This window comes from Dama dama, chromosome 18 (genome assembly GCF_033118175.1).
Source record: "Dama dama isolate Ldn47 chromosome 18, ASM3311817v1, whole genome shotgun sequence".
Lineage (NCBI taxonomy): Eukaryota > Metazoa > Chordata > Mammalia > Artiodactyla > Cervidae > Dama > Dama dama.
Window position 1 is genome coordinate 52,846,348 of NC_083698.1, and position 24,652 is coordinate 52,870,999.

General features: G+C 38.2%; 1 protein-coding gene across 2 annotated transcripts; it reads left to right on the plus strand.

The window, feature by feature from the left end:
* The first annotated feature begins 1,982 nt into the window (after positions 1-1,982).
* SMIM30 (small integral membrane protein 30) lies at positions 1,983-4,787 on the plus strand. 2 transcript variants are annotated; one of them, XM_061165330.1, is made up of 3 exons: positions 1,983-2,050; positions 2,396-2,480; positions 2,944-4,787. In XM_061165330.1, the coding sequence occupies exon 3, from the start codon at positions 2,975-2,977 to the stop codon at positions 3,152-3,154; it is 180 nt and encodes a 59-aa protein (XP_061021313.1). In that variant the 5' UTR covers positions 1,983-2,050; positions 2,396-2,480; positions 2,944-2,974; the 3' UTR covers positions 3,155-4,787. The 2 variants fall into 2 exon arrangements, with proteins under 2 accessions (XP_061021313.1, XP_061021314.1); XM_061165331.1 differs by having other exon boundaries at positions 2,026-2,050; positions 2,399-2,480.
* The last annotated feature ends 19,865 nt before the right edge of the window (positions 4,788-24,652 follow it).

The window sequence follows — 24,652 nt, forward strand, 5'->3', positions numbered from 1 at the left end:
AGAGGCCAAAATGTGTAGGGCATATTGTGAGTCTTAATAAGGAATGTGGACTTAAGCTTATTGTGATGGAACTTGAGAACTTTAAGCAAGAAATAAATGATCTGATTTATTTTTAAACCACTAGTTAGGGGAGTAAGAAAAGAAAACTGAGAACTAAGATACCATTCTACTTGGAAATTAGGGCTGTGATGAGACAAAAGCATATATAGCAACACCTTTGTTAAATTGCCTCATTAGGGGAGATGCTGGTTTAAAAAGTTAACCAATTTTATTTTGAAATTACACAGGTCCAAAACATCCCGGCACAAACTTCTGCCACTCTTTTTCAGATAGGCCAAATGATCTCTTAACATAATTTAAAGAAAAAACATTTTACCACCTACAGACTCTTCAAAGTTAAAATTAGTCCATTATTTTCAATGCTGACACACCTAGAAACAAGTCTGCAATAATACTAAATTTGTTGTGGTCTCTGCTGACTTCAGCTAACTAAATAAACATATACGGAAAAATTAAATCCCCAAATTGTTCACACTAGAATGTAAGAGAATATTTTAAAATAGCTCCTATTTCTAATATATGGCAACCCACTCCAGTATTCTTGCCTGGAGAATCTCATGGACAGAGCAGCCTGGTAGGCTATAGTCCACGGCGTCCCAAAGAGTAGGACACGACTGAGCAACTTCATTTCACTTCACTTCAGAAAAGTACAAAATTAGAAGGGGTTCAAGGCAAATAAGTCAAAGACAGAATTTGTTAAATTAGTGAAGTTTTTTAAAAAAAAATAATCAAGTTTAGAGAAGCAATGCTGACTTTATTGTGTAATTATCAACAGACTTCCAATTCGCAACACACCTTGCTTTGGTTTATTTGACACTGCTTTGTCTCTCGTGGAATCCAGATGGCATATTTATTTATTCAAATAATTGTTATCAAACAACATTTCTGAGCACCTGCTGTGTGTGTGTTAGAAGCTAGCAATATAAAACTTTGCTGTCAGTCCAGAGATTAGTAAAGTGTAAGAAAAAAGATGATCAATAGTAAAAAAAAAAAATCACATGCCAATTAGAGGCACTGAACTGAAATATACCTTCTGTGTCTGAGAGACTGAATCAGAGGGACTAAGCCACATCATTAAATAACTGATAATTTCCTGGGTGCCAAGTAAATTTTCTAGTCAGTAAACGAGAGTTCAGAAGACTGGGTGACTAGAAAGGTTCAGTAAGGATTTCAAAGGTTGGATTGCAAGAAAGCCTTTCAGGAAGGCTTTCTCATGCAAATAATTTATATGCAAATAATTTATCCTTATGACTTAAAAGTAATAATTTACAACTTTCCCTATTTTGGGATATTTAGGGTGTGTATCACAAACACATGAGTGAGAAGTCTCTAAAGTGTACCATACCCATACACTGCACTCCTTGAATGGGGAAACTCAGAACTCTAGAACCTGAATCCGAGATCTTAAGAATGTTTAACTTGTTTTTCCTTAAACTCCCTGTTTTTCCCTACAAACGTATTAAACACTTTCCAAAACGTCTTATTAATCATATTTTCCCCCACTGCTTAAAAAGAATTAACAAATGTAATAAGACATTTAAAAGATGGTGTCAAAGGATTCCCTCCTTCAAAAATGTTAGAAGACGCTAGTTTAAATGTATCTGAAAGAGATGGCTTTGTTCCATCTCAATGCAGACTGAGGTGCATGCATTTCAGTCATAGGACAAAAATTCTTGTGTGTCTTGAAACCTTGAACAGCATTAAAAAATAAAAGAAAAACACTTGCTGTCATTTATTGACCTTTTTTTTTTTTCAGTGAGCTTCCGTACAAATACACTACACCACTTTACCAGTAACAGGCTTGGCCACGTGAGGAAACCCGGGAGCTCGCTCCTCCTCGCCACGGGTACAGCGGGACCGTCATTCCGCAGCCAGTTACATGGAAGCGCGCCGGAGAATCCTGGGAGTTGTGGGCACCGGGGATTGTGGGAAATGTAGTTTGGAGAGCTCCGCCCTGCTCACCATTTCTGTAATGGCTGCTTCCTTGAAGGTAATGTACGAGCTTGTCTCCGAAGGCTCCTTATCTTGCCCAGTATATTTGTCAAACGGGGCAAATTTGCACCTTGCCGGGCCAAAGCAGGGATTGTTTTTAAAGTCTTACTTTCAAGTCCTGGGACGAACTTGGTTTTCGGTTGACTTTTTTTTTTTAGCCTTTTCTTTATAGGCGAACTAACCAACTTTTAAATCTAGTTCCCGTTTGAACAAACTGTTTGTCTTTAGTTATTACCCATTCTTCTCCCTTCCGTACAACCTCCCCGCTCTTCACTGACTCTAGATGCCTCTTTAAAATAATAATAATGTGTAATTTTTAAATTCTGCTACGCCCCTCTGATAGTAGGTGCTGTCACGTGGAATCTCTTAGCCTCAGCATCCGGAGCTGCTGGAAGGGAGTCAGATAGAATTAAGTACCGCCTTCTTTGGTAAGTCTTACTATTTCCCCACGACTTCACAGCTATATGTTGTTTGACTTTGCTAGATTTGTCTGCATTTCCTGGATGGGAGAGATCCTAAGAAAATGTAATTTTCACTTACTAGGGCAGTTTCCAAGTTAGTGTCTTGTGCATCATCATCTATCTTTCTTATGTGCTACTGTTCAATTTCTGTTTTGTTGATACCCACAGTGTTGACGTTATACAGTGTGGAAAAATCGCTGGAGTGAGGAAATTATCATGAGAAAGGGAGATTAGCCTCAAATAACCATCTTTAATTACCGTTTACTTCCTAAAGGTTCTTTCACCATAAAATGAGATGAGTCTGAATATAATTTATAAATTGTCCCTAATTGAAAAGGTTGCATGAACTGTTACTTATCATGTATTCATATTGTCATTTGAAAAGGTTGGAATTTTTAATGATTCCTTTTTTCCATGTTTTAATTTATAGAAATCTTCATCCTTCAAGAACCAGCCACATCATGATCTCAGTTTCAACACAGTTGTTCCTAGTCCTGTTTTCATTGTTTTTGGTGCTGCCCGTTGTTGAAGCAGTAGAAGCCGGAGATGCAATTGCTCTCTTGTTAGGTGTGATTCTCAGCATTACAGGCATTTGTGCTTGTCTGGGGGTGTATGCACGGAAAAGAAATGGACAGATGTGACTTTGAAGGGCCTCCTGAATCAAACCTTCCCCTGAAAACCTTTGTGCTATTGAGTTTCAGAACTGACCTTTGGTGTCTGAAAGTTCCCCAGAAACAGTTAATAGAGAAGTTTCATATTATTGGTTATTTTCCTATAAAAAGGAACAAATTGATATACTGTGTTAAAGGGAAAACAACATGTTTTTGTCACAACAGATAATGCACTGGAAAATGCCATCTGTAATTTGCATTTGCTGAAATTTGCATAAGTAATATTTCATAGTTTCAGAATTCTCAGTAGAAAGAAGGAAACTCTTGCCCAGAATCCTAGGAAATTGCCACTGTTCAGTTATAATCACTGCCTCCTGCATCATTGAGGAATTTTTTCTCTGTATTTTTATTGGATTTTTATTTTGTTATCTACCAAGTTAGTACTGTACCTAGACATTAAATACAGTTGGTCAGAAATTAAAACTTATCTCTGTTTGCGAAAAAGTTCAGAAAATGTATTCAATGTATCTAACATTGAAATGGAGAGAAGATTTAATGTAAAAAAAAAAAAAAAGAAAACTTTATATTGACGTTGAAATGGAGAAGAGATTTATTGTTTAACAAAAACCAAAAATTGTTTTTATTAACTGAGTTACATCTCCATGGTGAGAAATACTATGTTAAGTATAAACCTATTATGTAAGTTAATTTGTGGTGTTCATTTCTGTTTATTTCAGACTGTTTTTATCTCTGAACTTTTTATAAACTAAGTGGAGGCAAGTAGATGCCTTATGTTAACTGTGACTCCAGCTTTTAGAGATATAATCAGTGAAAAATGAGAAATGGGCAGCATCAAGGTAGAGAAGAGGCCCCTGGTAGAGAATCCACAGATGCAGAAGGCAAATGTTATGGCATGTACTGATTTACACACAAACCACATGAGGCATACTCTCCCCATCCTTCCTACTTAAAGTGTCCTCGCAGCATCAGTGTCACCTAAGGACTTGTTAAAGCTGCAGTCTCAGGCACAGCCCCCTCCATCCCACCCCCAAACAATTGGATCAGAATCTGCTTTTGTTTCAAGAACCCAGGATAACTTTATACACATTCAAGTTTAAGAAGATTGTTCTAACTTGTTTGAATGCAAGGATCAAATAAGTTGATAAAAACTATTAGGTTCCTAGGTTCCTCTCCTGGTTGTATTGTAGGTTGGGGTATGGAATTCTTTGTTTAACAAGGGTCCACAGTGATTCCTTTGACTGTGTAGATAACAGCCAACATAGAATTGTATGAGTAAATCAAACTGCTATGGGGTCTTAATGAAAGCAGGTAGTCACATTTTTTTCCTAAACTAATGCATTATCCATTCTCTAGCTCTCCAGGTAACATTGGGACCTCCTTAATTTTGATCAGAAAACAGGCAATAGCAATCTAAATTCCTTTGTATGCATTTCTCCAGATATGAGCTGACCTGGCTTGCAGGAAAGATTTGGTGGGGGGTACAAAGAATGAGGGACAGCCACACACTAAAGACAGAAACCACATGTATCTGTTTTTGTCATAGCTGTTTTTGTTTGTTTGTTTTCCCACCAAAGAAAACAGTCTTTTATTCTGATAAATTGGTTGTTATACATTGAGTAATAGAAAATTTTTTAAATTTTTATTGGAGTTCAGTTGATTTATAACAACTGTTTTGCATGTCTTTTTTTTTTTTAAGATGGAAAAAGAAATGCAGATTGTGGGACAGTTTGTCCTCTCTTATATACCAGCCTACTGGTGCTGAGGTAAAGAGGCTGTTGGTGCATCCTTGTTTGTCTGAACTTTTCCATTGTCATTGGAAGAAATCCTACCTAAAGCACAGGAAAGCCTGTTTTTGTCTTTACTGGAAGCTCAGGTGGCACACGACAGTTCATAATATGGTTTTAAAGGTAGGGGAAACCTAATGCTTGCTTGTGTGTGTGCTCGGTCATATCTGAATCTGCGACCCCATGGACTGTAGCCTGCCAGGCTGGGCTTCCCTGGTGGCTCAGCGGTAAAGAATCAGTCTGCTAGTGCAGGAGACGCAGGTTTGATCCCTGGGTCAGGAAGATCCCCTGGAGAAAGAAATGACAACCCACTCTAGTATTCTTGCCCGGGAAATCCCATGAACAGAGGAGCCTCGGGGGCTACAGCCCCTGGGGTGGCAAAGAATCGGACATGACTTAGCATTGGACAGAGACCGTCAGTCATGCCCTACTCTGTAACCCCATGCACTGTTGCCCTCCAGGCTCCTCTGTCCATAGGATTCTCCAGACAAGAATACTAGAGTGAGTTGTCATTTTCTCTTCCAGGGGGATCTTCCCAACCCAGGAATCGAATCCATGTCTTCTGCGTTGGCAAGTGTATTCTTTATCACTGAGCCACCTGGAAAGCCTTAAAATACATTTTAAATCACAGTGCACTGATTATTTAGTCACCAACAGATACTATTTTTTCAAATGTTCAAAATAAGATTACAGGCAAACATTTTTTAATGAGCCTGTATTTCTACAAGTGCCTAAAAGGACTTAGATACTGCCATTTTTCTATTTTCTCCTTAACAATAGAGAATTGTGAGGCGACTTTCATTAATTTTGATGTATATGATGAGGAATACCTTCTCTAGTTCTTTTCTATCTAGGTTGGAGTATATCATTTTGCCTGAAGAGAGCAGAAACTCTTATGGTCGCTCTAAAGGTTTTGTGAGCCACCAGCTGTCTTGAGAATCTGATGAAAGCCATGGTCATTTCCCTAGAAAAATGCACATACATGCTGGCATCTTTTGATTAATTTCAGGGAGTTCACAGAGCTGAAGTTCATCTAGAAATCCCAAATTACAAAATTTGCTATTTCCTTTTTTTTTCATTTTAGTTTCCTTATAATTCTGAGATTCTTTCACTTGCTCTGAGGGTAATACCTGCTGTGGAGCAATTATAGGAAGAATGGGATAAGCAAATGTCCCCTGGGTGCCCAGCATAATTTGTAGACATCTAGTAAATGCTCTGTATATATTAGCTCAAGTTAAAAAGAAGACTAATAGCTAAAATCAGCAAGAGACGCTGGTTGCCGACCCATTCATCCAATGCCAAAAATCAGTGCCTCTCCTGTATCATTTCTCTCTGGTGCTTTCAAGATGTCTTTTTCTCCTTTCTTAGTTTTTAAAAGGTGATGTGTATGTCTTGGCGTAAATATCTTTGGGTTTATCCTGTCTGAGATTCACTCAACTTGAACCTATAGGTTTGTGTCTTTTCCCCAAATGTAGGTGATTTTTAGCCATTATTTTTTCAAATGCTCTTTCAGCCATACCTACTTATTTCCTTCTGGGACTCTGCTTTATAACTGCTAGACAGAGTTAGAAGTCCTAGGGGAGCCTCTTGCCTGTTCCTTGCTTGCCCTCCGCTGACCCTGCAGGTAGGGTACCTTGAGGCTACTAGGAGGGAGTAGAAGGTCAGACTCCCCACATGGTCTCCACTGGCCCATGGCCATGTCTGAGCACATTACATTTCGGGGTCACCAGCTTTTCCAGTCCTTCTCAGAGATCTATGAGACAAGAAGAAAATCTAGAGAATTCATACCGTATTTTCTGTTCCTGGGGTCACTAGGTAGTCTGCCTTCTTTCTTCTGAATTTTATATGCATTTTATGAATAGTATCTGAGATTTTTAGCTATATTTAGCAGTAGAAATAGGGGGGGAAAAAAGAGGCCTACTGCATCTACCTGGAAGTCCAAGTCTCCTGAGTGCATATTTAAAGAGTGGGAAGATTAAAGTACCAGGTAAACCATCAATTCAAGGAATTTTCACTCAGAGACTTTGGTCCTGTGATCGCTCACATTTACTCTCCCCTTTTCACCCATTGAATATTACTTTTACCCGATAAGCTCAGTCAAGAATGCAGGAGTACAGATGAAGTTTACGAAATGATCTGTATCCATGCTTTGACTCAGCATTGCCAGTGCAACTTTTTGAAAAACTATACCAAATGTACCAACTGTGAAGGAACCAGCCAAGCCTAGGAAATCTCAGTAGCTACATGTCACATGCACCTTCACCATCTTAGGCTTTCTAAGCTCTGCAGAAGTTTGTCAAATGCCATGTCCAACTTTTGAGTGTAACAAAAGTGGTGTAGATATATTACCCTGTGGCACATGATGAAGGGAGAATACTCTGAATAGGAGAGAATCTCCAAACCAGTCTCTCCCCAGAGACACATATCAGCCTCTTTGGTGGTATCACAATAGGGATTAAGAGCCCAAGCTCTGGAATCCAGTAGATCTCAATAGATAGCCAGATTCCATCACTTAAAATGTGATCTTGGACAAGTCAATTTCTTTTAAATTTCTGCCTCCCTATCTGTTAAATGGGGAAAAATACTACTTCCCTCATAGATAGGTGAGGAATACATGAAATAAGGACTATTAAAGACCTGGCATGCTAGATGTTGTTATAATTGATATTTGGAGACAGTTTCTAGACACAAGGGGGGAAAAAAACTAATAACCTCAATTTTGTGCTTATATATAAAGAGGGTGTCTTTGGGAAGTTATTAGAAACAAATCCCTTATTAAACAGTTCATTTATATTTTAATTTACTTTGAGTCTGTTTTCTTTATTATAGTTTCTCCCTCATCACTATAAGCTCACAAATTGCTAAAACTCAAATATATCTATAAAGAAAAGAAAATTTGGCTTCTCTAAAGTTTCCTTGGACTGTCTTCTCTGTACCTGAGTCTCTTGAGAAAAAGAAAAAGGAGAAAAAAAAATTGAATCCGTTTTAGTAATTCCTAACGTGCTCAACCATGGGTCTTTGCTAAGTGACGTGATGAAAGCTTAGCAACTGCCCAGATCATTTAAGGAGATGCAAGGAATTTGCCTCTGTCTTTCAGGAAAATAGAAAATCTAGTCCATATTCCATTAAGAAACAGGAAAATAAAAGAGCTAGTCCATATTCCATCAAGAAAAATATTCTTAACATATCACATTAGAAGTCATATAAGCACCATAAAGTGTGTTTAATGCTTGTTTTCTACTTGGGGAGTGTGGAGGAAGCTCTTATTTTAACTTAACCCCAAAGAGGATTTTTATTCCTAGGTGAGAATATGCCCAAATCAATAAGCATGTGTGCAGAATAGCACATTTAAGATTTTATTTTTCCTAATTTTTAGTAATGTCATTTGTCTGAATTGCTTCTGTGATTAATATACATTTAACATCTAAAAATAAAAGGCAGACCAGAAAAATATGACTGGTATAAAATGCTAAAATGCGATTTGTAGTATGAAAGCTACAATACCCTTTTCACACATATTTGCACTGAATCTACTGTATAAGGAGGGGGAAATTTTGGAAATACTGGCACTTGATAATGTGAAATAAAATTATGAAATTTTATATACAAGAGAGTTTATTTTTAAAGGGCTAATCATGAAGTACTTTGTTAAACATTGGGATTATAAATACCATATTTCTCAATGTTAATTAAGATAATTATGCTCTGGATAAATGTATGTAGATCACTTAACAAAAGAATTTAGAAGCCAACATGATGGCCAAGACCAGAAACTATAACATTACATTTCAGATGATTTGTCAGAACAACTCTTTTAATTTTTTGTCACAGAAATTACCAGGGCATTGTGATACCTACATAAAATAATTTTATGGGCCCTGTGATGACATGTGCCCACTTTCAGTTGTTTAATCAACATTTTTTTAAGACATCATCAGTACAATGTAGAAAGAAATTAATCAACTACCAGGCAATTGACCTTGAGCCAATAACTTAATCTCCACAATTTTTTCATCTTAAAATTAGCCATCAGTAATCTCTAAAAGGCTTCCTAATGATAGAAATGTGTTGCTCCATATAAAGAGTTTTCCTAATTTCAAAAACAACAAGGTCTAATGAGTTAAAAAATACTGTAATTACCCATTTTCATATGGCTGCATAAGGAGGAGTTCCTCTTCAGATTCCTCAGTGAAAACTAGTCTAGTCATTTGGTACATTTTTGGATTTCAATTTAGTGAAGCGGGGGCAGTTCATTTTCTGTACTGAACGAGTATGATTAGGGATTGTCTCAAGAAGGAAGAGTAAAAACAGACGGTAGCCCTGCCACTCCCACTCACAGCAAAGAGCACACACACTAACTGAAGTCAACTAGGCAGGATCCAGGAGCAAGCAACCTTGAAATTTCATGTTTTCAGTCCCTATGGCACTGCTGGGGAGACTCAGCTATTAGACACCATCTTCCCAGTGGCCACGACAGACATCCAAGAGGGTGTGTGGCCCCTTCCTCTCCCTCACACCCCACATCCAGTCCGTCTGTTAAGTCTTATGGAGCCCACCTCCAAACTCTGCCTAGGATCACCCACTTCTCTCCATCCTCAAGGCTCCTACCCAAGTTCAGACCACCTTCATGATGTGGATGAGATCTTGTCTTCTGACCTCCCATTTTAACCCTCTGTGATCTTCTAAACACAACAACCATGGTAAACTTCTTAAAACACAGACCTGATCCTGTTACATACCAGCTCAAAGCTCATTAGCAGATTTCTTAGTTTTATGAAATCCTTAACAAATCTTGGCTTCCCTTGTAGCTCAGTCAGTAAAGAATCTGCCTGCAGTGCAGGAGACCGGGCTTCGATCCCTGGGTTGGGAAGATCCCCTGGAGAAGAAAATGGCAACCCACTCTAGTATCCTTGCCTGGAAAATCTCATGGACAGAGGAGCCTGATGGGCTGCAGTCCATGGGGTCACAAAGAGTCGGGCACGACTGAGCGACTAACGCTTACACTTACTTAACAAACATCAGCACTATTAATGAGCCCTATTTCCTCCCCTATTTTTCCAGTCTCCTCTCAGACCATGACCCTCAGTCTGTTTTACATTCTAGCTTTCAGCCACATTAAAACTTTTCCCTTCCCAGAAAGCACCGTATATGTTCCTTTTCTCTCTCTCTCTCTCTCTCTCTCTCTCTCTCTCTCTCTCTCTCTCTCTCTATCTCTCCACCCCTTACCACTATTCCCTTTGTCTGCATATTCCTTCCTCTGCCTGGCCTAGTTTTCCCAGTTTACCTGCTTTATTCCTAACATCTTAGACTTAAGCAGTACTTCTTTAGGATGTCTTCCCTGACCCATCCTCTCCAAACTATGCAGCCCACTATATGCTCACACAGCATTCTTTACATCTCCATCAGGCACTCTGTATTTGAATCTCTACTTATCTCAACCCACCTCAACCCCATCTCAGAATTCTAAGTTCTATGAGGACAGGGACTATATCATTAATATACTGTTGTATTCCTATTTTCAAGTACAATGCCTGTCAAATAGAAATTGCTGCTCACTTATTCAATGAATTTATGATACAAAGCTAATATATTAAAGGGATGCCCCAGCCAAGGATACACAGTGGATCATGGCATCCTCTCACTTGGCTTGTGTGTGCCGTCGTCCTCAGTACAGTGCTACCACCCTTTCAGATTTTGCCCAGGACAGCCCTGAGAGTCATTGCAAGGTCTTAACATTTTCTTGAGCATCTAAATTATAATTACAGGACATAATTTTAATAAGTTTTAATATGTAGTATAGCTAGTTGATCTGAATGGCTGGAAACATTATTTATAAAATCTTGCATGTGTGTACATGTTTAATGACATGTCTAATTTAGTTTAGAAAGAATCCACTATTTTGAAACACAAGATGATCTCCTCTGTTTACTTCTCAATTCCTTTATTCATACTGCCGGGATTACCATAGTCAAATGCCTTTCCATGCCTCTGTGCTTACATTTCATTTGCTTTATAAGTGTACTCTTCTTCATTGAAGTCTTTCCAGAAGGAGTTAATAATATCTGTCTTCCAGAGTCCATAGGTCAGTGCTTATACCTGTACTACTGCATTTGTTGTAGTCTTGTTTTATGATTATTTAGATACTTATTGTCCCTTTTGTACCACCAGCCCCACCAACCTCTCCCATTCACATCCATCCCTGCCCTTGTCACCTTTATCTTAAATTCCTTGAAATCAAGATTGTGTCTTTTATCATTGCAAGTACTAACATATCTTGTCTATGCTATTAGAAGTTTCCGTAAGTACTATTATTTGTGCATTGAATTTATTTCCTAAGTAATCCTGAAGAACAAATTAAATGGTAGCACTGAATAAACAAGTCTATATGCTAACAAAGGTATGATATTGAAACTAATATTATTGCTTTTTAATAATATTTCAGGTTGGGAGTTTTTATACACAAATGTGTGAACTCTATCTGTCTGAAAGCAGTTCATGTTTACTCTAAATGTCATCCATTGAAAAACATCCACTGCGAAGTAATCACAAGACAGTTGTCAACACACGAGTTCTTAGGTTAGGCTACCATAGTTGATATCAAAGCCTACATTTCATTTTCATTTGGATGAGAAGCCTTTATCGACAAAAATTGAAAAAGAGAAAAAATACCTGCAGCCCAAAATCTTTCTATGTTTCCAAAGATAACTCTCAAATAGAGTCCCAAATAGGGTTCTACTTTTCACCCTTAGTCATGGCAAGTGGATCAGGTAGCTACTCTATGATTTCACCTTGCTGTTGTGTTGGAACTTTGACTTGAGCCCTATGACTTTCCACTTCTGAATAGTAAATCAATTCATTGATCGGGTATCACTAAAGGTACAAAGAAACAATGAAAGTCATTTTAAAAAATATCAACAATATCATTCACAGCTGAGCACCATGAATGAGGTCATGAGTGCTCAGTTGCTTAGTCGTGTCTGACTTTTTGCAACCCCATGGGCTATAGCCTGCCAGTATCCTCTGTCCATGGATTATCCAGGCAAGAATACTAGAGTGGGTTGCCATTCCATAAATAGAAACAATAACCACTTGGAGAGCTAACTTTTTAATTGTCTGAGAGCTCTGTACTCTCATATTTTATAGATGAAGACACTAATGCTTGGAGAGGTAAATTACTAGGAGAAGTAAAGTTACGCAGTTTGATATAATGAATGACAAGTGACTTCAAAGTAACAAATAATTTTTTCCTATAACTTATAAACCAAATTAACTAATTGTTACACTTTGTAATGTATTACTTTTTTAACTAAAAAAAAAATTATGAAACTGTGCAATAACGATATGGTATAATAACAAAATGATCCATACCAGCTGTCCTTGGTAAAACCATTCTGCTTTTCCATGCCACTTTTCACAGGTTTAACAAAACTGTGATAGAGCATACCTACCATTTTGTTTTCCAGCATTTGTTTAACATTTAAGTGCTTAATGGATATTTTAACAACCAAATAATATTCCATCCCATACATTTGCCATCATTTATTCAGAAACAAATGTTTAAATAATGCTGGGCATGTCAGTACTATCCAACATCTTGCCATTTTTTGATGACACTGTACTGTGATAAGAAAAAAGGAAGTTCTTACCAGTTGCCAAATAGTACTCACATCCTTTGAACCAGCCTGGAATTAACCTCCCTGGTGGCTCAGTCGGTAAAGAATCTACCGGCAATGTGGTATGACCTGGGTTTGATTCCTGAGTTGGGAAGATCCCCTGGAGGAGGGAACAGCTACCCACTCCAGTATTCTGGCCTGGAGAATTCCATGGACAGAGGAGCCTGGACAAAGGAGCAGGCAGGCCATAGTCCATGTGGTCACAGTCAGACACAACTGAGCGACTTTCACACACACACATAGTTGATTTACAATAGTATATTAGTTTCAGTTATAGAGGTCAGGAAGCAACAGTTAGAACAGGACATGAAACAACAGACTGGTTCCAAATAGGAAAAGGAGAACGTCAAGAGTGTATATTGTCACCCTGCTTATTTAACTCCTATGCAGAGTACATCATGAGAAACGCTGGGCTGGAGGAAGCACAAGCTGGAATCAAGATTGCCGGGAGAAATATCAATAACCTCAGATATGCAGATGACTCCACCATTATGGCAGAGAGGAAGAACTAAAGAGCCTCTTGATGAAAGTGAAAGAGGAGAGTGAAAAAGTTGGCTTAAAGCGCAACATTCAGAAAACTAAGATCACGGCATCCAGTCCCATCACTTCATGGCAAATAGATGGGGGAATAGTGGAAACAGTGGCTGACTTTATTTTTCTGGGCTCCAAAATCGCTGCAGATGATGATTGCAGCCAGGAAATTAAAAGACACTTACTCCTTGGAAGGAAAGTTATGACCAACCTGGACAGCATATTAAAAAGCAGAGACATTACTTTGTCAACAAAGGTCCATCTAGTCAAGGCTATGGTTTTTCCAGTAGACATGTATGCATGTGAGAGCTGGACCATAAAGAAGGCTGAGCACTGAAGAATTGATGCTTTTGAACTGTGGTGTTGGAGAAGGCCCTTGAGAGTCCCTTGGACTGCAAGGAGATCCAACCAGTCCATCCTAAGGGAGATCGGTCCTGGGTGTTCATTGGAAGGACTGATGTTGAAGCTGAAACTCCAATACTTTGGCCACTTGGTGTGAAGAGCTGATTCATTGGAAAAGACCCTGATGCTGGGAAAGATTGAGGGCAGGAAGAGAAGGGGACGATAGAGGATGAAATGGTTGGATGGCATCACCAACTCAATGGACATGGGTTTGGGTGGACTCTGGGAGTTGGTGATGGACAGGGAGGCCTGGCATGCTGTGGTTCATGGGTTTGCAAAGAGTTGGACATGACTGGACAACTGAACTGAACTTCAGGTATATAATACAGTGATTCAACATTTTTATATATTATACTCCATTTGAAGTTATAAAATATTAGCTGTATATCCTTGTAGCTTATTTATTTCATATATAGTAATTTGTACCTCTTAAAATCCCCTACCACTGTCTTGTCCCTCTGCCCTTCCCTCTCTCCACTGGTAACCATTAGTTTGTTCTTTGTATCTGTCTTTTTCTGTTTTCTTATATTCATTCATTTTAGTTTTTAGATTTTATGTTTAAGTGATAACACAATATCTATTTTTCTCTGACTTATTTCAGTAAGCAAAATACCCTTCAGATCTATCCATGTTTTTGCAAATAACAAATTTTCATTATTTTTTATGACTGAGCAGTATTCCATCGTGTTGTTCAGTGACTAAGTTGTGTCCAATTCTTTGAGACTCCATAGACTGCAACACACCAGGCTTCTCTGTCCTTTACTATCTCCTGGAGTTTGCTCAAATTCATGTCCAATGAGTTGGTGATGCTATCTAACCATTTCATCCTCTGCTGCCTCCTTCTCCTCCAGCCCTCAATCTTTCCCAGCATCAGGGTCTTTTCCAATGAGTCAGCTATTCACATCAGGCAGCCAAAGTGTTGGAGCTTCCAATGAACATTCAGGGTTGATTTCCTCTAGGACTGACTGGTTTGATCTCCTTGCTGTACAAGGGACTCTCAAGAGTCTTCTTTAGCATCACAGTTCAAAAGTATCAATTCTTCAGTGCTCAGCCTTCTTTATGGTCCAACTCTCACATCTGTACATGACTACTGGAAAAACTATATGTGTATGTATGTGTGTATATATATACCACATCTTCTTTATCCATTCATCTGTTGATGGACATTTCAGCTGCTTCTATATCTTGGCAATTATAAATGATGCAGCTATTAACATTGGGGTGCAGGTATCTCCAAATTAGTGTCTTCATTTCCTTCAGATATATACCCAGGAGTGGAATTGCTGGACCATATGGTAATTCTATTTTTAATTGTTTGAGGAATGTCCATACTATTCTCAATAGTGGGTACACCAATTTACATTCCCACCAGCAGTATATAAAGGTTCCCTTTTCTCCACATCAACACTAGCATTTGTTATTTGTGGTCTTTTTGATGATAATCATTCTAACAGGTGTGAAGTAGAAATTGATTTTTAAATATTAATTTTTAGATAATTCAATAGACAGAAGTGTGTACACAAATATATTTATAATAAATCTGTTATCTTGAATCTCTAAAGAAGCCATATTTTCAAAAATGGGGGACTGGAGAATTCCCTGTGGTCCAGTGGTCAGAACTCTGTGCTTCCAATGCAGAGGCCACAGATTCAATCCCTGGTTGGGGAACAGAGATCCTGCATGGTGCACAGTGTGGCCAAAAACAAAGAAGGATGGTTGAGGTTACTGTATGTAGTTACTGTATAGTCCCAGAAATGCTTGAGGTCTAGCTTTATAAAAGATTGTTTGAGATCTAAATGTGGAAGGAAAGGTTTCTACCCAGGGAGAGAAGGTAGCAAATCTCTTAAGAGAAGAGGCCCAGAGTCATTGTGTACTTTTATATTTAGTGGTCTATAATTGGGAGCACATGAAATGAAAAGAAAAATAATTATATGTTCTTGAATATTCATTTTCAAGATTATTCTTTTTGTTTTCATAATTGAAATTAAGCATTACTTGCCCAGTGATCCCTACATTTATTAATTGTTAGTGGTCAATAGTAAGGACAGCTATCAAGAAATCCTATTAATTTGATCACTATCTGTGTGTGCTCAGTCATGTACAACTCTTTGTGACCACATAGACTGTAGCCTGCCAGTCTCCTCTGTCCATGGAATTTTCCAGGCAAGAATACTGGAACGGGTTGCCGTTTCCTTCTCCAGAGGATCTTCCCAGCCCAGGGATCAAATCCTCATCTCGTGTATTGGCAGGCAGATTCTGTACCACTGTACCACCTAAGAAGCCCAATTTGATCATTATTAAAATATAAACAGCAAACCACACAGTGAAGTGTTTCTTTCCTCGGTGTCATTGCTAAGTGATAGAAGTTTATAGCTAAGAAAGGCCATGTGATATAATGAAAAGAGCACAAAGTGAGGAATCAAGGAGATAAGGATCCCAGTTCTTGCTGTAATGCAAACAGACTAGAGCTCCCTGGGCAGGTCACTTACAAGTTAAGGTGGGCCTCATTTTGTTGATGTGTAAAAGGAAAATATAATCATCCTGAAACCATCTCCCCTCTCCTTGGTCCATGGAAAAACTGTCTTCCATGAAACCGGTCCCTGGTGCCAAAAAGGTTGGGGGAAACACTGGCTTAAATGACAAAATAAAGGATTTCATAGGAAATAAGAAATATAACCTATTGTATTTGGTAGCCTGGAAAAAATTCAAGTAGAATCAAAATAAAATTCAAATTAGTAGCATTACCATAAAAATATAAAATCAGAACAAGGAAGGAGCACTTCATGATTTTATATTATGTTGGCAGTTGCTAATTTGTATATATGTTTTATCTTTCTAAGTAAAATTGGCATAAATAGTTGCTATGGTGGTTTTTTTCTGTGAATGAAAGCACTCTAAGTTCCCCTCCTATCCTTGGGCCTGATAAGGGAGCCTACATCTCTTTGTACTCAAATGACAGAATTCAAAAATAAAAGAAATCAGGAAGGAAGAAAAAGAGAGAAGAAAGGCAGCTATTCTATTTAAGAGAATCAATTGTCTTTTTAAAAATCTTTTACTATAATGAGTAATTGTATGGAGAAAATAAATTTTAGTTATGTTTTTGTTTGCTATGAAAGCAAAAAAAAAAAAAGAGATAGATACTTGATCCAATTTACAAGACTGTTACAGAGGCTTTAGGAAGAGGCTGGTGGTTTTGTCAAGGGAGCCTCAGGGAGGGACTGATAACAGACTCTTTTCCTCATACCTCTCTGCTACTCATTTACTATCTTCTTGATTTTTTTTCTTACTCTCTGATACCTTAATGTTCATTTATTCTTGAAGTCTCAGACTTTGGCCTTCTCTTCTGTCTTCCTTAGAAAATTCCTTTCTCCATTTTACTTCCCTCAGAGGATGACCCCAAGGCTTCATTTTGGGCAGACAACTCCAGATGGCTGACCCTGACTCCACACTCCAGTTCAAGACAGACTAGCATTTATAAATGATGTTATGTGAATGGCTGGCTGTTACTTCATGCTCCTTTGCTAAAATTAAACTTCTCTGCCTGTCAAAACTGGATGCTTTGTCTGATTTCTCTCTCTCCCTGTGTGTGTCTGTCTGTGTGTCTGTGTATGTTTCTGTGTGTGTGTACCCATCAATCTACTACCAGCCAAGTTTGAACTTGTTCTGCTCTCATATCCAGGCAATAGTTCTGACCTGCCTTGGTTCCTTCTCATCACAATTCTTCCTGCTGACTGCTCTGTCACTCTAGTACTCACACCTGGACCATTTTTCACAAAATCAAATATGAGGGGGTTATATGGACTAAAGCAGTGTTTCTCACTGTGCTAATTAGACATCTAGGCTCACAGAGCTGCCTTGGCAGCTGCCCAATCAAACAGTAAAAGACCAACAGAGTATGATTCCAGCCCCAATCCCACTTCACTCTGAGCAGCTCCACTATTATCTGTTTTATGTGTAAATTCCAAGTATGATCTTATCTGAAAAAACCTGTGCTATTACCTTAAGGAAGAAAAGTTCCAAAACCACTGTTTTGTGACTTTTTAAGGCCCTTCTTACCTCTAAAATTCAAGTCCTGTGAAATACAGTAATACAATTATTAGGACAGAATCTTAAAAATTCCTAGTTAAATTTCTACTTATTAATGTACATCTTTAGATCAATTCTGGCTCTTGTAATTTAAAAGGTTTGAATAAATTTAAGGTAAAAATACAGAAGTTATTCTGGATTTGCTAACAGTCAACAGGGGGAGAGTTTAATAAGCCTCTAAGAGTCCATAGCATCTATGAAGAAGTAGGGAAACATCTCTAAGACAGCACAAAAAGTGCATAGGATTTTAGCCTTCTTCCCAAATGGAAGTACATTGTGATAATACACTTTCCATAGCCCATCTGTATTTAAACAGTGACTGAATCTATGAAAAGAGAGTTTCCAGGCTCCTATCTTCCATGACAATTTGAACTTTTGGGGACTTTTTCTTTCTGCTTCATGCAACTTTGAAATAGCAAATAAACAAATAACAAGTGTCCCTCTGGAGAGTGAAACCAGCTTGTATGGCCTTCAAGGTGTGGAAGATGGAATGTAGTACAGTGGGTTCTTGGTATTTAGGTCCGAAGATTAGATGCTGAGAGAAACCAGGCAAGAGGGGAACCCCGGAGCCATACCTCACAGTAGGGCCACAGAGGCTTTATGGGGCTTCAAGTCTTGGCAACTGATTTTTCTTTTCAAGTCAGATTATCAACATAACGTTTATGTATCTGATTAACTCTCAGTATGGGAATTCACTTCAAGCTTTTTATTCTATTAATATATGTACTCTATATGTAAAGATGGGACTTCCCAGGTGGCTCAGTGTTAAAGAATCCACCTGCCAATGTAGGAAACTCAGGTTTGATCCCTGGTCCAGGAAGATTCCCTGGAGAAAGAAATGGCAACCCACTCCAATTTTCTTGCCTGGAAAAACCCTTTGGACAGAGGAGCCTGGTGGGCTAGAGCTCATGGAGACACAAAGAGTCGGACATGACTTAGAGACTGATCAACAACAACAATAAGTAAAGGCTTTAGGCTTGATGGCTCAGAGCTGGTTTCACACTGGAAATGTGGTAGGTCTGAATTAAGGTGCCCTATAAGGGCTGCAAAATACGTATTGGACTTCAGAGACTTGGTGATAAAAAAATACATAAAATATCTCTTTAATACTTTTGGATTATTATATATTGACCTAATATTTTGGATACATTGGTTTAAACAATATGTATTGCTAAAATTAGTTTTACTTGCTTCTTTTTACATTTTAATTTTGGCTACTAGGAAATTTAAAATTATGTATATGGCTCACAGTAAATATCTCTGGACTGGTTTAGATGCTAGAGTCAGACTTAGTATAAGAAAAACTTCAATCAAGTTTCTGGTTTTACCACTTTATAATCTCACCTTTTCCATTGACCTAGGTTTTTATATAATTCCGTGCTTCAAGTTTCCTCACCAGTAGAGTGAATTATGCAGCCTATTTTATAAGGTTTGTGGAGATCAAGTAAGTGAATAATGCAAAGAACAACACCTGCCACATTATAAGCACCATGTAGCTATTCATTATTCCTATCTCCAAACTTGGTTTTTTTTTTTTTTGTATTAAAAGGAGAATAATACTTTGTAGGATGGGGTTGGAATGCAATAGAATAATGTATCATAGATTAATTTATAAATTATAAAAACTAGGTAAATATTGCTAACTATTCATCTCCAAAAAGTAATAAATCTGTGCAATCCTGGTGGTCCTTTCAAAGTTTCAGTCTTCCAGGATAAACATGAGTTCAGCTCTTGTAGTCCTTCACCCCAGGGTATCAGAATATTGGCCTACTGTACATATTTTTTATATTCTATTGCAGGCTATGTTCAAAATGAGTTTTAATTAACAGTCAAAAAAACTCAGGTTTCTCAAAGTTGTGTATTTACACATATACTGGACATTGAACTTGTTCTCTTGCTAATTTTAATACTGCCTAGTTTTTAAGTTGACTTTGAGCTCTCTAGAACATGTTATACTTTAGAATTATTTGAACATATTACATGAAATAGTGTTTGGCCACAATATATAGTATGACTCCTGAGGGGAACGACAAGACTATTGTTTAATTGATTTTCAAAAGTACCACTTGGAGATTTAGTAGGAGAAATAGATATAAAAGAAAAAGCATTTAATTCTTAGTTATGATGATGCTTTTAATGGAAATATTTATTCCACTAATAGTTACTAATGCCTAATATATGGAACCCACTCCAGTATTCTTGCCTGGGAAATTCCAGGGACAGAGGTGCCTAGTGGGCTACAGTCCATGGGGTCGCAAAATCGGACACTACAGAGCACCGGACACACACAGTCCTGAATTATTTTTTACCCAAAAGGAACTCTTTGGCTAAAACCTATGTTTCTATCACTTGAAAATTCATGCAATTATTTTAGGCTTCCGTTGTGACTCAAACAGTAAAGAACCTGCCTGCAATGCAGGAGACCTGCAGGGTTTGCTCCCTGGGTTGAGAAGATCCCCTGGAGAAGAGAATGGCTACCCACTCCAGTATTCTTGCCTAGGAAATCCTATGGACAGAGGAGTCTGGCGGGCTACAGTCCATGGAGTCACAGAGTCAGACACCGCTGAGCAACTAACACACACTATATGCCAGGTACTATTCTAGACACCAGGGACACAAAGATAATCAGCAGAATTTTGCCTTCATGGAGCTATGCAGTATTAAAAATATTGAGAGAGAAATTTAAATATCGAGCATATTGTATATGCCCAAGATAAAGGGTGATGGCATCAATCCTGTCTTGTTTTTTTTTTTTTTTACTTTTTAGTAAAACATCCTTCTGAACATAGTCTGTAAGTAGAATCAAACCTTCAGCCCTTCTCTTCACCAAATGTCAATGTATGTATGGTCTTCTTGAAACCCCAGCAGAAATCTCACCAATTCAATGCCAGATGGCACAAAAAACAAACCATTTATAGAAAGGATTACAAGTAGGCTATATACAAAAGTGCTGTCTCTGCATGAGTCCTAGTTTTTCAACTAAGTGCCAAGGATTTATGTGCTTAATTCCCATTAGAATTTATGGGAATTAACAGTGCATGGATGGAGGGAAAGAATCTTTAACTGGAAGGTGAAATCTTGAAGAGCCCCAAGATAAAAGTGCACATTTTACATATATTGTTGGTAAGGGTCTTTTAAAGTTAAATTTTAGAACTGTTTGTGTTGTAAGTGGGGAAGCAGATTAAGCATGTCCTGACTTGGCTTAACAGAGGCTGAATGCATGATGCAGTGGAAAACATTTCCTGGGCTGGATATTTACAGACAAACTTTGTTTTTTTTTTCCTTGACTCAAGAACTTACAAGCTTTGTTTGGGTGTAGAAGGGCCAATGAATGTGAAAATGTTTTATATAATGCTAATCAACAAATACATCTAGACCTGCACACAGTGTGCGTGCTGTGTGCTAAGTCCCTTCAGTAATGTCTGACTCATTGCTCCACCATGAACTGTAGTCGGTCAGGCTCCTCTGTCCATGGGATTCTCCAGTCAAGAAACTGGAGTGGGTTACCATGCCCTCCTCAGGGGGATCTTCCTCACCCAGGGATCGAACCTGCATCTCTTATGTCTCCTGCATTGGCAGGCAGTTTCTTTACCACTAGTGCCATCTGGGAACCCCCTTGCACACAGTATATATACCTGAACCAGTGAATAACTAATAAATAGAAAATTTTAGATTTTAAATGATGGAATTTTTGTTTTTAATTAACCAACAAGCTTTGTTATAAAAAGAAATGCAAAGGTCCATAGTTCCATTGGAAGAAACCTGATAGTAAAGACCTGGAAGCTTTAAAATACTTCTCATTGTTAAAGGATTTAATACAAGTAGAATAAAATGACAGCAGTCATGGTGCTATGTGCCACAATCCCATAGTGACCAGAGGAGACACTACACCAACTAAAACTGTAAGAAATTTCTACATTAAGAATTCTCAGATTCCTTAAAAAACTGGAAATAGAACTGCCATATGACCCAGCAATCCCACTGCTGGGCATACACACCAAGGAAACCAGAATTGAAAGAGACATGTGTACCTCAATGTTCATCACAACACTGTTTACAATAGCCAGGACATGGAAGCAACCTAGAGGTCCATCAGCAGATGAATGGATAAGAAGGCTGTGGTACATATACACAATGGAATATTACTCAGCCATTAAAAAGAATGCATTTGAATCAGTTCTAATGAGGTGGATGAAACTGGAGCCTATTATACAGAGTGAAGTAAATCAGAAAGAAAAACACCAATACAGTATACTAACGCATATATATAGAATTTAGAAAGATGGTAACAATGACCCTATATGCAAGACAGCAAAAGAGACACAGATGTAAAGAACAGTCTTTTGGACTCTATGGGAGAAGGCAAGGGTGGGATGATTTGAGAGAACAGCATTGAAACATGTATATTATCATACGTGAAATAGATTGCCAGTCCAGGTTTGATGCATAAGACAGGGTACTCAGGGCTGGTGCACTAGGATGACCCTGAGGGATGGGATGGGGAGGGAGGTGGAAGGGAGTTCAGGATGGGGAACACGTGTACAACCATGGCTGATTCATGTCAATGTATGGCAGAAACCACTACAATATTGTAAAGTAATTAGCCTCCAATTAAAATAAATAAATAAATAAAAAGAATTCTCTTTTACCTGGACCATGTATGGATGTGAGAATTGGACTGTGAAGAAAGCTGAGCACCGAAAAACTGATGCTTTTGAACTGCGGTGTTGGAGAAGACTCTTGAGAGTCCCCTGGACTGCAAGGAGATGCAACCAGTCCATCCTAAAGGAGATCAGTCCTAGGTGTTCATTGGAAGAACTGATGCTGAGGCTGAAACTCCAATACTTTGGTCACCTCATGCGAAGGGTTGACTCATTGGAAAAGACCCTGATGCTGGGAAAGATTGAGGGCAGGAGAAGGGGACAACAGAGGATGAGATGGCTGTATGGCATCACCGACTGGATGGACATGAGTTTGAGTAAACTCCGGGAGTTTGTGATGTACAGGGAGGCCTGGTGTGCTGCGATTCATGGGGTCGCAAAGAGTCAGACACGACTGAGTGACTGAACTGAACTGAACTGAACATTGATGTGTATCTCTTACTTAAATTCCTTGCTCAAACAACCAGCAAGTACAATCATAGCTCTAATCTACAGTTTTAATTGGGATTAAGTGACATGAAATCCATAGTCAAAAAATATTTCAAATATTAGAACTCTTTATATGGAACCGTTTCCATCTCTACCTTGTAAGCCTGTTTACCGGCCCACTTCTATACATCACAGTGACATTCAAGGAGATTGTGAGTAACAGCTAGTAGTAATGATTACTGAGTTTTTAGGTTTAAGACATCTGGTATTTTGAATCTCTATAAACAAAACTCACAGTTTTCATAATTTATGCAAGAAATATTATTCCTCATACCCCATGGAAATGATTAATGACCCATTAACAATAGCTGTCCCAGAGAAACAACTGCTAAAAATCACATACCAACTGCCAATACAGGATGCCATGATTCTAGATCAGATAAAGGAGAAAGGTAATCTCAACCAAATTGTATACAGTGAAACTGTATACACCCACTCCCAGGTCATTACTACCTACTGAAAGTGAGCTACCATCCTGTTTCAAGTTGCTGGAAGCAATATTCTATGCACTCTTTGTTCCAGATGTTACAAACTCTATCCTCAGTTCTGGCCTTAGTTCAAGCTAAGAGGACTTACAGGGTGATTTAGCTTTTTTATTGTATTCAATTAATAAGATGAATCAGCACTACTGTATAGAAAAAACTCTCATATTCAATTCTAATTTATGCCTGGTAAAGGAGGGAAATTAATATCTTCTAAAAAGAAGACAAATAAAGTGCAAGAAAAGATAACCCTGATTTTTAACTAAGAGTAATATCATCCATGTGAAGTCTTTTCTAAGTATGTAAATGGCCAGTTTCTGTTTCAACTCTTTTTCTGTCTATTCTATACATAATTATGAAAATCCATTTGCAAAACTGAGTAAAGAGTATTCATCATTTAAAATTTTCCTTTTATATTATCAAGTTTTCACTTCTGAATTGATAAATCAGATTTAAATTTGTTTTCAGGATATACCACCATTATGACTGTTAAAAAGTTAGTGATTGTAAGTCTGAAGTCAGATAACATCTAAGATATTTTGTCATATATTTGAGTACCAGATTAAGAGCTCAAAGCATAAATTTTTGCTCTTGGCTCATACTGCATGAGAGACATTGTTATTAAAAACCAGTTTGAAATTACTAAGAAGTAAGACAAATAAGGAATCATGTAAATGCTAATGTAATATGGCTAAGAAGCAAACAAAATTTCCCCAAACTCCGAGTAAATCCTTGGCCAAGAAAACTTTCTGCCCATAATACAAATAATTATCCCAGCCTTATTAAGTTAAGGAAACATAGAGTTCAGCTGCGCCTGTGTCACTGTTTGGTTTTGTTTTCTTTTTCTCTTCTTTTTCTTTTGTGTCCTCCTCACAGTGCCTAGCAGAGCACCCTTCATGCTGCTGTTGTTCAATAACCAGTCGTGTTTGACTGTGACTCCATGGACCGCAGCACACCAGGCTTCCCTGTCCTTCACTATCTCCCAGAGTTTACTCAAACGGATGTCCAGTGAGATGGGGATGCCATCCAACTATCTCAATCCTCTGTAGCCCCCTTCTCTTCCACCCTCAATCTTTCCCAGCATCAGGGTCTTTTCCAATGAATCAGCTCTTTGCATCAGGTGACCAAAGTGTTTGAGATTCAGTTTCAGTATCAATCCTTCCAATATTCAGGGTTGATTTCCTTTAGGATTGACTGGTTTGATCTTGCTGTCCAAGTGACTCTCAAGAGTCTTCTCCAGCACCACAATTCAACATCCACAAGTCATAATCACCCATTCAACCAAAAGTATGGAATGCCTTCTATGTGCCAGATGTGGTCACCAGGGAAGAACAGGGCAAAACAAGATAATGTCTAAACTCTCATATACTGATGGAGACTGATGTTTACAGAAGGAATG